Source organism: Phlebotomus papatasi, chromosome 1 (genome assembly GCF_024763615.1).
Source record: "Phlebotomus papatasi isolate M1 chromosome 1, Ppap_2.1, whole genome shotgun sequence".
In the NCBI taxonomy this organism is placed as follows: domain Eukaryota; kingdom Metazoa; phylum Arthropoda; class Insecta; order Diptera; family Psychodidae; genus Phlebotomus; species Phlebotomus papatasi.
Window position 1 is genome coordinate 34194048 of NC_077222.1, and position 15331 is coordinate 34209378.

Below are 15331 nucleotides of genomic sequence, written 5' to 3' on the forward strand. Positions count from 1 at the left end.
TTTTTAACGTTTTATAGTCAACTTCTATGAAATTTTCACTGATTTACGTTATATTTAATATAATACACCTTATAATGTTAAATCGGTAAGACCATATTATAACAAATCTAAGTAAATTGAATAAATAGTCGCACTGGCCGAGTTGAGAAACCGGCCGACTACAGGGTACTTTACCTTATTTGGATTATTTGCATATTAATTCACAAATTATCTAAAAAAAAATCTCCATTCCGTCTTTCAACTTCAGCTTTAAATCGAATTCCCATAAATTTCAAGTTGTCTCACCTTAAGAATCTCATCTACAATAAGCTAATCTAGGCTTATCACCACTCTTTTTGTAGTCAAAATAATGAAAAATATCGCTGTATGAAAATAAAATAGTAAATAACGTAAATTATCATAAATTGAATGAGAAAAAACTTAATTGTGGTGGAATTTTTACCAGAAATTATGCATGGATTTTAGAAATCAAGCAAAAAAAATTGTTTTTTCGTTTGGGTAATGATCCGGTGTTATTTATTTGTAATATTCGTGACAGTACGCCTACTTGAAAACACACAAGAAACAGAAAGTAAGTTATGGGTTAAACGGATTAATTTAGTCACTGGTAAAAATAAAAGGGTCAAATTGATTCTTTTTAGAAAAAAATGGATCATATTTGACCCTTTGAAAGGTTTATTTGTATCTCTTGAAATTTTATATTCACATTAATCACGATAGTTTATGTTTTATCGGTTTTATCATAAACTTATTATTCATATCATATATTTCTCTTATCTGAGCGAACACTAAAGATGACTTTTTCATTGTTTTTATTCGTTTATTCGTTTATTTCGGTGTTAAATAAGTGTCAAAACAGGGATACTTTAAAATGATCCCCGGGTAACGCTTTCATTTTTAACAGTGGTCCTCGATTAACCCTTTAAGGACGATTGGAACACCGGTGTCCCATAAAGAAAATAATTTTTCCTGACCACCTAAACTTATTTTTTTCTTATGTTTATACGTAATTGTAAAGTAGAAGGTTGAAGGAATCTAAGATATTTTTTGTAAGTCTCCAGCTAATTGCTGTATAGTAAATTTTTAAGCTCAAAAATGACGAATTTTTAAATTCTCATATTGAAAATTGATTTTAATTATTTTTTATACTTACAGTTTTTTTTAAGCAAAACAGTTTTGGAAAAAGAAACTGCAATACTCAATCATAATATTTTTCATTAGAATGAAAATTATCAGTTATTGGTATCGTCAGAAAAATTACTTAAAATTTTTAGCTATTTTTGTCTCTATTGTTCATAGAGTCAAAAAATACACCAAATTAGACTCTGTTGGCTTTTCGAAGGTTTGATGTAAGACGTTTGACAAGTTTTGTTTATCGGTTTCATTATGATTTTCGGTCCGCGAAAACGTCTCGTCGTTAAAGGGTTAAAGTCTAGCTAGGATGGCTCTAGGATAGGGTAAGTGTCCTAATTCAAAACCAGTTCCAGACGCTTTAACTTTAAGACATGATTCAAGACATTAAATTATTTTTTTTTCTGAAGAAAATGACATAAATTTGCTCTTTGACTCTTCTAGAATATTACTATTTAGTACAAATTCTTTAAATTGAGTTTGAAAACTACTTTAATACAAGAAAAATACACATGTGCAAAATGCTACTATTGGAAACAATTTAATCCAAATGGAGACAAGGGAAATTTTTCAATTGGAGACAAACACTAAGTGATTAAGAAAATAGTTTATTTAATCATATTTTTTTGAGATGACATTTTTAGTATCCTCATTCTCGCCTTTTCACGGGTTTTCTCAAACCAGTCAGTGATGTTCTCAGAGGTAACACCAGCTCTTTGGGTGGTATATGATTCTGGTTTACGTCGGCTTAATTCAGGATGTCTCTTCAAAAACTTCCTGAACCAAGCATATCCTGGCCTTCCATCTACAAACTCATTGGTGATCTCGAACTTCTTGCACATGAGCTGTACAGTGTCGAGGACTTGATCCTTAGTTATGGGATGCCATTTGTCAGCGCATTCCAAAATCCATTCAACAAGCTCGTCTTCCATGACCTTTGGTAAAGTGGGGCGCCTTCCCACACTGCATTCCTCCGGATATCTTCTAGTAAGCTTATTATAAAGTGTTGATTTCGGAACGTGAAACAAAACTGACGCCTCTGTTAGTGATTTTCCACGACGAAAGGCTTCCAAAGCTTTGTTGAGTTGCTCTTGAGTGTAGGTTTTGTTCTTCTTCCTGGTATTATTTTCCTTTCCCATCTGAAAAAATAAGGAGATCGCTCCAATAAACCCATATTTTCGGTGTTTCCCATTGAAGCACTTGCGCACATTTCACAAATGCACTTTTTCTTCAGAAAATATGTAATTATTTTAATTGAGCACTTCACTTACGGTTAACAATAAAATTTAAGACTTAATTTCACTAAAATTTGCCAGATATAGTGCATAAACGTCAAAAAATTAATAAACAACAATCAGCTTACTTGCCTTTTTTATTAGAAAAAATGGTCGATCGATGAATTTTTTTGACGGTGAAAAGCTACACTGTCAATTGAGATGAGACTTTTAAATGTTAAAACTTATTAATATGAATGGATTTTCGCTTTATTTGAACCATAAGGAACTAAATATTAAAAATGTACCACAAAAAATGTATGAATAAAACTATAAGTTGAGTATTTATTGTGGAAAAAATATGTTTCCATTTGGAGTAGCGAAAAATTTCCAATTGGAGCAGGTTTTGAATTAGCTTAATTTACCCTAATAGAATTTGAAAAATGCTTGAATTTGTTTGAGAAATTGGCTTTCATACACTGAAAAAAAAACTTAACGAAAGAATCTTTCGAAAGTCTGAAAATCGAAGTAAGGAGATCAGTATTTCTCTATTAGTATTTTATGCTAAAAAAATCTACTTAAAGTATAATAAAAGTAAATAAATCAGTGAATATTCTTAAACAATTGAGACGTGAAGTGAATTTTCACGATCTTCATTTTCTTGATAAGGAAGTTCTCTAAAGCATGTTTACAAAATATGTGCAGTCGCTAAAAAACACAAATTATTCAGTCACGCTTACAATGAGTAAATATTATTAAAAATGTCACATAATTGAGTTTTACAGATAAGGGCGGAATTCTTTTTCATATATCTGTTGGTTGTACTCTTAATATTATCTTAAATTTGGAAGAGATAGAAATGTTGCTAGTTATCAATAATCATAAACATGCTTAAGCAATCTCTATCGACTTTATTGTGTGTTGATCATTATTGTATACTTTGTAGTAGGTAAAAAAGGTGATTTCCAGAGATGTGATATAAATAACGACATGCGCAAGAGTGATTGCTGTAGAACTGGGTACTATTTATAATCGGATGGAGTAAAAATAGGAAAGTCACCAAGAAGTTTGTAACTATTTTGCAAGATGGCTGCTCTGAAAGGAAAGGTTGGTCACGTGTTTGTGAAAAGTATGTCAAAAAGATCCTCTTTTTTGTAAAATTACAAAAAGTTTTGGCTGCTTGGGAATGAATATCCTTTTTACAAACTTTTAACAGAGTAGTCTATAAGAAGTAAATTTTCGGTGTATTTTTTTAAGAAAATTTATTGATCTTTTCCTTGTAAAATTAGAAAAAAAATAAGTACAAAAACATACATAGACTGAAGATGTTGAGGCAGGTGAATAAATTAATGATAGGCATGCTGATTAGTCAGCAGAATGAATGGCACTTGATGTGTCGGGGAAGCCTCGTGCAGATCGTGAATGACTGTGTCCGTGCCCATGTTCATCATCACCATGACTATGCTCGTGACCGGCTGCAAAAGAAACATGATAATCAGTGAATCATATGACCTCCAACACAGCGTGGAAGTAAAAATCGACATAATTTTTAATCAACTATTACAAATCAGCATTTCATTCACTGAATTAATGTTTGGAAAAAATGTTGCAAGATAGTAATCTTGAGTGTGCAACAATGTGTCTCAATTAGGCTTCAATTAATAATCAGAATGACGCAAACTTTCTTGCGTAAAAAAAATATTAATGTTTAGGATTAATAGAACTCACTGAGGAACTGCAGGCCAAACATAACGCCAAATCCAATGAGAATGGCGAGGAATTTTATGAAACCAGAACGATCTTTGGAGAGAATTTCGAAGAAGATCACGTAGAGAAGAGTACCTGTGGCTAAGCCCTGTAAAATGGCAGCTGGAACGGATGTGGCAGATGCATCTCCAGATGCTGACACTCCCATCCCAATTCCAATGCCAATTGGGCTCACAGCTGCGAATGTGATGATGTAGATAGCGGCCAGGAAGCCACGGGTGCGTGTCACGACAAGCTCAACACCAACACAGAATGCCAGGACAAGTTTATGGGCAGCCACAGCCCCAAACATGTACCACACTGTTGATGCTGAGGATTCCAAGCCTACAGCAAGGCCCTCGAAGAGTTCATGCACAGATAGTGCCAGAACTACCAAGAGGCCACGCAGAGATGATACGAGAATCGTCTCTGTTTCAGCCTGAGACTGTGGCAGGTGTGTGTGTCCATGAAGATGAGTATGACCTATGTTAGGGAAAAAAAAGGATTCATTCAGAATTTGTATGATTCCTGTTGGAAACGCGAGCGCCAACTGGCGGAAATATTTGAAGGTTTATTATGTAAGCCCTTCCGGAACATTTGTCAGTCTTTTTGTGAAAAGCGTGGCGTGACGTGCAGTTGTGTAATTCTTTTGGGAAAGGAATTTGCGTAAGTTAGGATATTTTATCATGTTCAAAACCTATGTAATTTAGTAGTATTTATTGTATAGGTTTGGCTGAACTCCTTTGGGAGACGATCAAGCTAGGTCCTGAGTCAGGATAAAGAGTTTTATAACTTGGTAGGTTTGATAGACGATTGAAAGAAATTCAATATGGCGATAGTATGAAAATTATTAAATTACAGGTTGTAAACTCGTAAAATAGCTTGAGGTTGATGGAAGCAAACGGAGGCCGTTTGTGTTGAAGTAAGAATTGAATTATCTTGTTTAAGAAAGTGAATTAAAATGTAGGTTATATTTTAGGAACCATCAACACATTAACACATTCAATTAGCCAATCAGTCACCGCCAAATTAATCAAGTTCTTGCAGTCCACCACGCGTGATTCAGTTGATAAAAATAAATACAGTCCACTAACTCTTGATTTGTTTGACCCAGGGGACTTGGTCCCCAACAATTCCTCTGGTTCTGCCTGTCTACAGACGTCTCTTGGCCTTTGCCAATGACTTACCTGTAGGAATTTGTGCATGAACAGTTTCTAATCCGGTCATTTGATGCTTCTGAGCTTCACCATTATCACCGTTTACAAGATCTGTTGTAGATATGCTTCCGTTGCGGAAAGATCGTCTTGAAGCCCTCTCGAAGGCTTCTTCTGGTGAATGTGGTGAATGTTTCCTCTGACTACGTCTCAGATAGATGTGTATCACTTCTTCCACCAGGCACATGAGGAAGAAGCCAGTGCACATGAGTAGCTCAGCTGTGTGAAAAGGCATCTCGGGAAGATGACCTGACTCCACTAGAGCATCAATATTTGCCCCAACTTCAGGGAGCAAGTGGAGAAACGTGGTGGCCAGCAGGACACCACCTCCAAAGCATAAAAGACCACCAATTGTCCTGCCAGTTTTGGACTTTCGGCCAGTCTCTGTTTCCCATTTGCACCATTTGGACAATTTAAATGGTGCCAAACCGAATAAGAGTGAGGCCAAAAATAGGATCACCATGGCAGTCGCTTTTGCCACAAGTACCTGATCCGCCTCGTCCATCCTGGTAGTTCACCTGTTGGTCCACACACACACCCAATCACAGAGCACCCTAACCGAAAAATTCAAATATTTATAGACGAACTTGATGGAATACATTTTTATCTCTAAATCTAAACACCTAAATCTAGATATTAATTTTTATTCACTAAATTTTCAACCCATCTTTGGAATGATTTAGTAAGTTTTAAGGACAACAGAGAGATTAGTTTTTGGAATTTCGCGAAAACCACACTGGATGAGATCGCCGATCCATGTATTAAACTTACTTGGCGGGCAAATGTTCAAATATAGAAATCACACTTTGCAAGTGGAGGAACTTCACCACGATTCACTGTCGTTGTGGCAACGTCGTTAAACGAACATGGGGTTATTAACGCCAATATAGCTCCATTATCGGTGCGAGATAAAGGTAATTCAACTTTTTTATTACAACACGTTCACGTTCAAACATTGTGATTGTGATACATTGTTGGATATACCAAGCCAATACCTTTTGAGTCAATTGACTGTCTCTTTGTCTCACCCATTATAATTTGTCGTTTATTGCCACACCACAATATACCACTTGATCATCTCAAGTACGAGAGAGATGGACTAACAATGAGTAACAGACACACGGCTACTCAAGTCGTTATGAGCCTCAAATTCCCATGTGTTAGGGCGCGAGATGACCAAGTTCCATTGTGATTATTGCGATAACCACATTAATTTTTTCCTGATAAGGCATCATCTTCTCCAGTTATACAAAGTCAGATAGAATTGAGAAGTGTTTCATGATCATTAAGATAGAGATATAAGAGAGAACCAATCATGATCTTATCTAATTTTTTTCTGAACCACTTTTAGTCGGTTCAACAAATAAATCAACTTCGTGGATCAACAACATCAACAATTATCGTAACTTACTCGTCACCTAAATCAGCAGCTTGTTCGAATCGTCTCTTTCTGTTATGTACATAATGTAAATATTGTATATATCGCACGTTTATTATTACGACGGCGTATCTCGGTTTTTGTCGATTTTGAGTTATTATTGTTTTATAATAGGAAATTTATTAAATATTCATTATTATGTAATAATCTCATCAACTTTGCTAGAAATATTTTTAATAATTTCAAGTATTTGTCAAGCCTGCAAAATAAAAGTAGCGTACAAGTGGCGTATGATTATTTATTATTTATTATTATTAAACAGTGACAACATAACCTCATTCGTGCGTGTAGTTACAGTAGAGCAGAGGTGTGCAAGAAACCGTTGAAACCGAATTAACGTCAAATGAAACATGTACGTCAATGGTCAAAACGCTACTATAACAAACTTATTTTGACGTTAATTCGGTTTCAACGGTTTCTTGCACACCTCTGCAGTAGAGTCTCGCTATAGTCCATATTTGGTTCCAGATTTGACACTTGGGTCGCACTATAGTCCATATCATTTTTTAAAATTATCAACGACTTTTAGTATTGAAATTGCTCGACGGCTTCCACTTTCTTTGCGATTGTGGTACTTGTCCTCGTTCTCTTCATTATTGATCACAATTATCACAACTACTCATTAAAGTTTGCCAAACATATTAAAATAATTATGACAACATTGCATGTCGCGTACTAAAAAATATAACCTCAGTGATTTGAAATCAACGGTCGATAAATTGTGGACTATAGAGCGATGGCCTATAGCGGGACTCTACTGTATTTGGTTTAGAGAGAGAAGAGTCGCATGATTTTGTGAATAATATTATGATTTATTGTGCTTAATCATTAAAAAAAAGTGGGATTACTAAATAAAAATGAATGAAACGTGATCTTATTTCTTTGTGTCAAGGAAATCTCATTCCAAAGAAGTATCACACATTTTATCAAAATCTTAATTTAAAAAAAAAAACTTTGTTTAGCAAAGCTACGAGATCTGAAAAAATGAAATGAATTCATCAAAAAATAAAATGAAGTATAAATAAATTACACAACTTTTTGGACTTGATTTTTATGAATGATGATTTTTAAAATTAATTTAACATACTTCGTAGTCAAACACTAAAGAGATACTACTTAAGTGCAAGAAAAATAATTCTGTTAAAAAGGCTAAACAAGAGACGTATGTTAAAATTCCTATGTGAATTTTTAGTATTACAGTGGCGGATTTTTTGGCAATTTTGTCATATTTAGTGTAAAAGTGACGGTCCATTTTTAATTTTTCTTTAATAATATTTTTGACCAATAAAAGTCGGACATTTCGACTTCTACATATAGGTACAGTTTAGTAGAATCACATACTAGCAATTTTGAAAGTTTATTTGAAGAAAATATTCAAAATATGATGAAATTTAGTTTTAGAAGCCGTCTCCTGAAAAATGCTGAAATCCGACATGCGCCATTGTATTAAAAAACGTGCGATATATACAGTAGACTCTCACTCAATCGGCTCTTTTTCAATCGGGCGTCAAATTTTGTTGACAATTTTCACGCTAAATTATGAAGGTAATTCGCTCAAATTCGCTGTAGTTCTTCCTATTTTATCATGATTCTTTGTGGATTTTACAAAGGCTTTGGCGCTCAATTCTATCGCTAAACCGGATGACATTTTGCCCCATATTCCCGATTGAGAGAGAGTCTACTGTAGATAAGTAGTTGTAAGGTTTCCCGGATTGTGAATTGTATGAGAAGAAGAAGAAGTAGAATAAAGTGTGGACTTGAACGGGATGCCTCGTGGTGTTACTGCTGTAGCGACGTGAATGGGATAATAATCCAGATATAATTCCAGGTGAGCTTGAGCAGTATACTACACTTTCCCTATTAAATAACGATAATTATTGATTATGGGCCAAGTACGTTACGACATTTGCTGATCTAAATGACTAATTATATTATCCGCCCTGAAACTCTTCAAGAAGGCACTCAATGAATCAAGTGATACTGAATTCGCCCTACGATGAAAGTATAGTTATCTCTTGAGATTTTGATATTCATATTTCGAGTGTCTTCGATTTGTTAAGGCAGCAGAAGACCCTAAAAATTGTTTATGTTACGTTAGACGAGAATTTTTATATTTAAAAATTTCCTGAGTTTCGGCTTATCTCATTGACGGAGCATACAATTGTAATTTCTCAATCAATTCAAAGAGTAGATATCCGTAAAAAGATCAAAAAGATCGAAGCGAGAGTAATGTTATAAAAGCATGTAGATCATGTAGATACAAAAATTGAAACAGAATAAAAGGAACATTGGAACAAGGAGCACCAGTCTTACCAGACAGCCAACCCCATCCCTTCATAAGAAATAATAATATATTGGATATCCTGAGAATTTTGCTTGCGAAAAGGCCTAAACCCCAAATCCCCCTGTGTATCTCAATTAATTGATAACCTGCTTCAACATCACGGAACCTATTTTCTTATCTTATAACGAATAATATTTTTAATTTATAATTATTGGATATCCATTTAATTATAAAATTACTTTGTAAAAGTTTCATATTGATGTATCATCCATTTTGAGATTGAAGACATAAACTGTGATTTGTTGAAAAGTTTGTGTTGCACCAGGTATAAATTCCACAGTATGGCATCATTTCATACGACAGAGTGGCATTTGGCGTATCGTTGGTGATCGTCTGGTGTCTCTATGTCTGCGAATGCCCCTGAAACCCCACCTGGATGGGGAAGTACAGGTGACTGGTGGCTGTCTTCCGTGGAATTGGAAGGCATGAAAGAAAAACCATACAAATACAAATTCAAGGCAACCACTTGATTGATTGTTCAGTAGGTTACAATTTTACCATCTCAGATGGAATTTATCAGGGTACTTGAGAAAAATACCATGTTCAATGGTCACTTTATTTGTAGCTATGGTGCCAACTGAGATTTCTCGATACTGTAAGTTTGCACTGAGCATACCATAATTATTTGATTGCAGATAAAAGTGCTATCAGACTCAATTAACAGTTGAGGTGATAAGCCACAGGTGAGAAAAAAGTTTAAGGTTTGTGTATGGGATACAGGGTTTGTATTTCTACTACATGAAGATCTGGAAACATGTTTAGTGGAAGATGGGGCAGTTCATACATAGTTTAACTAAATCGTGCTTTTAAAGTAAAGCTACATTATAATAGAGTACAGAAATATTTTTCAGTAGTAACACAGTACGTTACTTTGTGAATTAGTTTATCCAACTAGCAGATTATTTTTTCGATTTAGTGTCCAAACGACAAAGAATATCGACTTTCGGTCTTCGATGGCCCCCTAAGTTGATATTGTCTAAAAGACGTTTTACTTCTCTTTCTTAAAACTATGTTTTTTTATTTTAGTTTTATCTACTTTCTGTTTAGGTCTAAGTGAAATGTTCGTCCATATGCTAATGACCTCAATTCACTCTTTGTCAAATGATTAAATCCATACATACTCTAAAATTTTTCATACACACTTAAAGCAGCTTCAAATTTTAAAGGTCAAATCATTTAAAAATTTGCACTTTCTTAAAATTGATCTGTGGAACGGTTTTTTTAAAATTAATTTAAGAATCAGTTTGGATCAATAAGTATTCCGTTAAGAAGCAAAGGACTGGGATGCCTTAGTATCTCTTTTAAAATTCTTTTATATTGTTATTTAGACACGTGTAATAGACTACTTACTAGATGGTTTAGAATAAGACTCGAATAGCTCGAAAATTGTCAATTTTAGAAGAGAACAATTTCAAGCTGATATTTTTATTTTGGGTAAGGTTTTTGGCGTTTGAAAAGCTGGTAATTTGAATAATTAACTTTCAGGAACAATATTCACAGGAAAGTTAGAGAGTGTCAAGGAGACCAAAAAAGCAGAAAAACAAAGAATTTTGAAAACATTAAAGTTGTATGAGTTTTCTTCTGCGCCTTAAGTTTCTGCAAGACTGGTGAAAACGATTATCGAGCGAATATCGTATATAATACGGGCTTCAGACCTAAGGCTTAGCCATATGGCTTAACTTCTAAAACTTCTTATCAATCAAGATTTTTTGGAAAATTATCACTTAAGATTGGTCAACATGGGCAAGTGATCCATTCATTTTTGAAAAACCAATAAAATTGGTTGCTATTTCGAATTTCGAGACAATCGGGAACTGGACTAAACTTTAGGTCTGAAGCCGGCCTAAGGGTATATCGAATAAGGGAGAACTCTCTCTCTTCTTCATGGATAGTTGTACAGTGCAGACGTATTTAGCAATAACTCCTCACGGACAGTCTGGGACTCACCCGAGTTTTATTCAAGGTGGTCTCTTTTCTATTTAAATAAATTCAATTAATTCGTGCTGTTCCCACAAAATACCGAATATTACTGTTCGAACTTCACAGATAGAGCAGTGTAGGGGAAAGCGCGCTACCTTCGGATGACCCAAGCTTCGGACAATTCAATTTTGTCTCTATTGGACTAGCTATTAAAATATAATATTATAATGGGCCAAATTCATTTGTAACACTTTGAAAAAAAAAATGAATTGTTCGAAGCATAAATCGTCCGAAGGTAGCGCGCTTTCCCCTATAAGGATTCCTCGATTTTTTTACCCCCAAAATTTCCACCTTTTATCCTCCGGGGATAACTTTTCTCAACATATCTTCGCTTTTCAGACGATTTCTGAGAAATAACGTCACGCTTAGCTCTTTCGCGTCACACTTTTATTCAGCAGATGAATTCATGTAAAATTGAGTTTTTCCTAATGCTTTATGATCAAATATAATAGTTCAGAGAGGAAAAAAATTTTCCATTGCGTGAAAACTCGGAAAAACCCCGGGTCATATATGACCCTATTGTCCTCAAGGGAAGTGTACATACCATTTTCAAAATCTATATGACGGGCTTTTTAAGAGTTTTTTTTTGCTTGAAGTTATTAATTTGGCCAAAACCATGGCAAACTGGATTGTCTTGATGAACACTGTACTCCTGGTGTTCAAGGAATCTTCCTGGTAATCCCTTGAACAGTCACTGTCACAATATTTTGAGTGGTATTTGGGAAAAATAAACTTATCCACATATTTATTCACACACAATACAATTGCACACTATGAGACGCTTGCAAAATACTCTAAAATATTGCAAAATATGTTATAATTCATCAGATATAAGATGAAATGTCCAGGAGCAAGATGTCCCACCTGCATTTCACAAAGAAAAACAATGTCCCAGCTACATTTCGCTATAGGTTTGGGAGACGAAAACACTGTTACTCTTGGGGACAATAGGGTCATATATGACCCGAAAAATTCTACACGCTTTTCTGGAAAATTGAGAGTAGTTTATTATATCAAAATATGCAATATACAATCTTTGGATATTCTATTTTGTGTTTCTAAAGAACTTTTTGCTGAAAAAAAAAAATTTATAAAAAATTTTGAAAAAGAAAAGTCATTTCACAAAGTTCGAAATTAGTGATTTTTGATCTCAAATATTTTCTTTTCCTGAATATCTGGGTCTTGAGAAAATTAGTCAAGAATCTTACATCCTTCTATTATGATGTCGTGCACAAACCGATAGATTTCAATTAACCCATTCCTTACCATGGTATTATACATCATACGCAAATTGAGTGATTTTTGATGATTTATTTCTGGGCAATTTTTATCCGAATTGCTGTCGGGAATGGATTTTTAGTAACGTTAGTTATTCAATTACTTGATAAAAATAGTTCGACAGAAATGAAAATACATTTTGTTATTATTTTCTTGCTTCGCGGAAGGTCATGTAAAATTTTTGCTCAAAATGGCGGACGGAAAATACGACATCCCGTCGAATTTGTTAAAATTGGCCTTCATCCTCTTTCCAGATTTCAATTCTGGTTGCCAATTGGTGTTCTTGGATAGTTACTCTATCTTAAGCAATAGAGTTTGTAATGAATTAATGCACAGAATTTAAATTAAGTGACCGTTAAGACGTGTGTTTGACAGAGGCTCCCCGCGCCCCAATATAAGATAAAAATTTTTTCTTTTCAAAAAATTTATCTACTAATCTGTAGGAAACTAATCCCAAAATATAAACATTCTATCTCAAGTATTTCTGATACATTGACTGAATGGGTTAATGTAAATAAATAGTCAAAAAAAGTAGTTTTTTCCCGGGTTATATATGACCCTAATGACGCGAAAGAGTTAGAGCCCAAATGGTTAGGGATAGAGTCTTGGGACCTTCGGGAAACTCCTCGTAAGTCGATCCAAAGATCGTTAATATGCCCCTTAGTTTTTCCCTTGCCCTCCCCTTTCCCTGCAAAACCAAGTTTTTTTTTTGGGATTGCTCGCAAAAGCGTCGTACGATTTTCTTCATTTTTAGATGTGTTTTAGAGGTTTCATCTGGGCAATGCTATATAATTTAGCTTTACAAAACTTCAATTTCAAAATTCATTCATTGGTTTTGAGCTTTGCACTCTGGAAAGCCCAATATAAAAATTAATTACAAAAATGGATATAAATAAATAAAAAAATATACTCAGGAAGCACTAAAAAACATTTGTGGGACGAAATAAATTAAGTGTAAGGCTTAGCTTCTTTCAGAAAAATGCGAAAAAATTGTACATCTATGTATGTAGTTCCACTGCTCAATATAACCCCAACTTCCCCTACCTAGGCGGATATTTCGACCATATACGAAAATACCGTTGTATGATCATTATCATTACGATCATTACTAACAACATTATGAACAAAAATGTTTTTTAGAGAGCGCATTCCTCAACCGGATGGTGTCATTTTTGGGTTCATTGGAAAGGTCTTGGAATTTCTAATTTGTTTGAGCAGAAAAGTTATTTATTATCTGATTCTCAATTGTATTACTCCTTAGCTATTTTGGGCGAACTTTCGAGTTACAGCGTTCATGTCACAAGTTTGAACATTTTGCGAAGTATGAGACACTTGGTCACACCTTCTTTTAGTCAAATGACTATTATAGTAAATCCTGTAAAAATCCAGTTCTAAAATTTTGATTAGTTATTTTTATAGAGAAGTTTTTTTTGCAAATTTTTTCCTCATTATTCATCGTGAATCTTTCGTTCAGTTTTTTTTTCAAATTTACGTCAACAGTGTATTAACTGTAAATTTAAAATAAGTAAACATTTTGGTAAGAACTTCCGTATGGTATCTCTTTCATCCGGGTTTTGTGTTTGGATTTTGAGGAAAATCTCTTGAAGTTGCATGAATATTTAATAAAATTCAGTGAATAATGTCAGCCCTAATAGAAATGGACCCAACAATTAAGAATGCCATCAAATTAGTGCACTCTTCGAGTTCTGATGCTGCGGAAAAGCTTCGTCTGACTCTGGATGAATTGATAAAGGTGAGAATAATTTGACTGGATTTTAAGGCAAATAATTCTAATTCCGTACGATTTACAGACACGTTTCAGCTCCAGTAAGATGCTGGTAAATGTGCTGAATAAAAAGCATTTGGCTGAGGAGAATACTGCCACGGGGAGTGGGACAGCGACTCATCCACCTCATCAAAGGCATCGCTCCACAGACTCCAATTCCAAGTCTTCGAGCAGCAAAAGCAGCTCATCTAATTCTTCCGTGTCTGCTCTTGAAGTTACAGCTATTCCTCTTGATACACCGACAATAATGGTGGAGCTGGAGACACTGGATGAGGACACAATAATGGAGGATGATCAGCTGAAGGAATTAGAGGAATTGGTTTGCGTGGTGTGTCGGCAAGTGGATGTCAGTTTCCGGAATCGTCTGGTGGAGTGTGCAGATTGCCACTCGTTGTACCACCAGGAATGCCATAAGCCTCAGATTTCCGAATCAGATGCCAATGACCAGGAGGACTCTTGGATATGTATTCTATGCAAGAGCAAGGAAATTACCAAATCCACCACTGCATCAACTCCAATTGTCACTCCTCCTCAGACAATTCCATCATCGCCACCACACAAATCATCCAGTTCCTCATACAAATCTTCCAGCAAGTCGCATGAATCATCTTCCAAGAGCAAGTCCAAGAGCTCATCGTCATCTTCCAAGACTAGCTCGAGGGAATCCAGTTCCAGCTCCAAGGATTCATCTAGCAGGGATAAATCCTCATCGTCATCTACGTCGTCAGTTACGCCCAAAATCAACATAATTAGTGCTGACAAGAGAATCCAGATTATGAAGAAAAAGGCCAAGCTCAACGAAGGCAAGAGGAAGCATAAGTAGATGGGCATTTTATTTTGATACTGGGCAAAAGTGAATTTAAAAAAAAGTCTGGACTTGTAAAATTTTGAATAAAATATTTTTAGATCAATAAAAAATTTGTTTAATAAAATAATTCATTTTTTTCAGTAAAATATCACGAAATCAATCAATCATTTCACTTACAGTCCATTTAGGAGTTGTAGGATGAAAGGGAATGGTCGAATGGGGCACCTGCCTCGGGCACTTAAAAAAATGTAAATTTAGGGGTAACTTAAAAATTAGAGCGTACAAAAAGAGCCAGATAAAATGATGAAACGAGATCTCCCTAAAGCCTCATTAACATGATGAAAAAGTGCATAAGAAAAAATACATAAACCAAAATAGAGCAATCTGATTGG

General features: G+C 34.8%; 2 protein-coding genes and 1 long non-coding RNA gene across 9 annotated transcripts; 2 read left to right on the forward strand and 1 right to left on the reverse strand.

Annotated features, from left to right (window-relative positions):
- Window positions 1-3572: 3572 nt before the first annotated feature.
- Window positions 3573-6462, reverse strand: LOC129798893 (zinc transporter ZIP3-like). 4 transcript variants are annotated; one of them, XM_055842366.1, is made up of 4 exons: window positions 6077-6462; window positions 5279-5859; window positions 4188-4574; window positions 3573-3820 (listed from the first exon to the last, which is right to left on the reverse strand). In XM_055842366.1, exons 2-4 carry the CDS (start codon window positions 5808-5810, stop codon window positions 3711-3713), a joined length of 1029 nt encoding a protein of 342 aa, XP_055698341.1. In that variant the 5' UTR covers window positions 5811-5859; window positions 6077-6462; the 3' UTR covers window positions 3573-3710. The 4 variants fall into 4 exon arrangements, with proteins under 4 accessions (XP_055698341.1, XP_055698339.1, XP_055698338.1 ...); XM_055842364.1 differs by having other exon boundaries at window positions 4074-4574; window positions 6301-6458; XM_055842363.1 differs by having other exon boundaries at window positions 4074-4574; window positions 6077-6457.
- On the forward strand, window positions 4330-7016 carry LOC129798895 (uncharacterized). 4 transcript variants are annotated; one of them, XR_008751477.1, is made up of 3 exons: window positions 4330-4757; window positions 4819-5054; window positions 6657-7016. It is a non-coding gene; the product is annotated as an uncharacterized LOC129798895 (long non-coding RNA). The 4 variants fall into 4 exon arrangements; XR_008751479.1 differs by having other exon boundaries at window positions 4819-5013; XR_008751478.1 differs by lacking the exon at window positions 6657-7016 and adding an exon at window positions 5071-5095 and having other exon boundaries at window positions 4819-5013.
- A 6616-nt stretch (window positions 7017-13632) lies between these two features.
- LOC129798894 (integrator complex subunit 12) lies at window positions 13633-15049 on the forward strand. The gene is made up of 2 exons (XM_055842368.1): window positions 13633-14098; window positions 14157-15049. The coding sequence occupies exons 1-2, from the start codon at window positions 13985-13987 to the stop codon at window positions 14952-14954; spliced, it is 912 nt and encodes a 303-aa protein (XP_055698343.1). The 5' UTR covers window positions 13633-13984; the 3' UTR covers window positions 14955-15049.
- The last annotated feature ends 282 nt before the right edge of the window (window positions 15050-15331 follow it).

Coding starts and splice junctions, on each gene's coding strand:
- LOC129798893 (XM_055842364.1), bottom strand. CDS start 5,810: ATGGACGAGGCGGATCAGGTACTTGTGGCAAAAGCGACTGCCATGGTG. Junction 4,575..5,278: donor TCATGCACAAATTCCTACAG/GTAAGTCATTGG, acceptor TCCCTAACATAG/GTCATACTCATCTTCATGGA. Junction 3,821..4,073: donor GTTTGGCCTGCAGTTCCTCA/GTGAGTTCTATT, acceptor TTTCTTTTGCAG/CCGGTCACGAGCATAGTCAT.
- LOC129798894 (XM_055842368.1), top strand. CDS start 13,985: ATGTCAGCCCTAATAGAAATGGACCCAACAATTAAGAATGCCATCAAA. Junction 14,099..14,156: donor CTCTGGATGAATTGATAAAG/GTGAGAATAATT, acceptor TACGATTTACAG/ACACGTTTCAGCTCCAGTAA.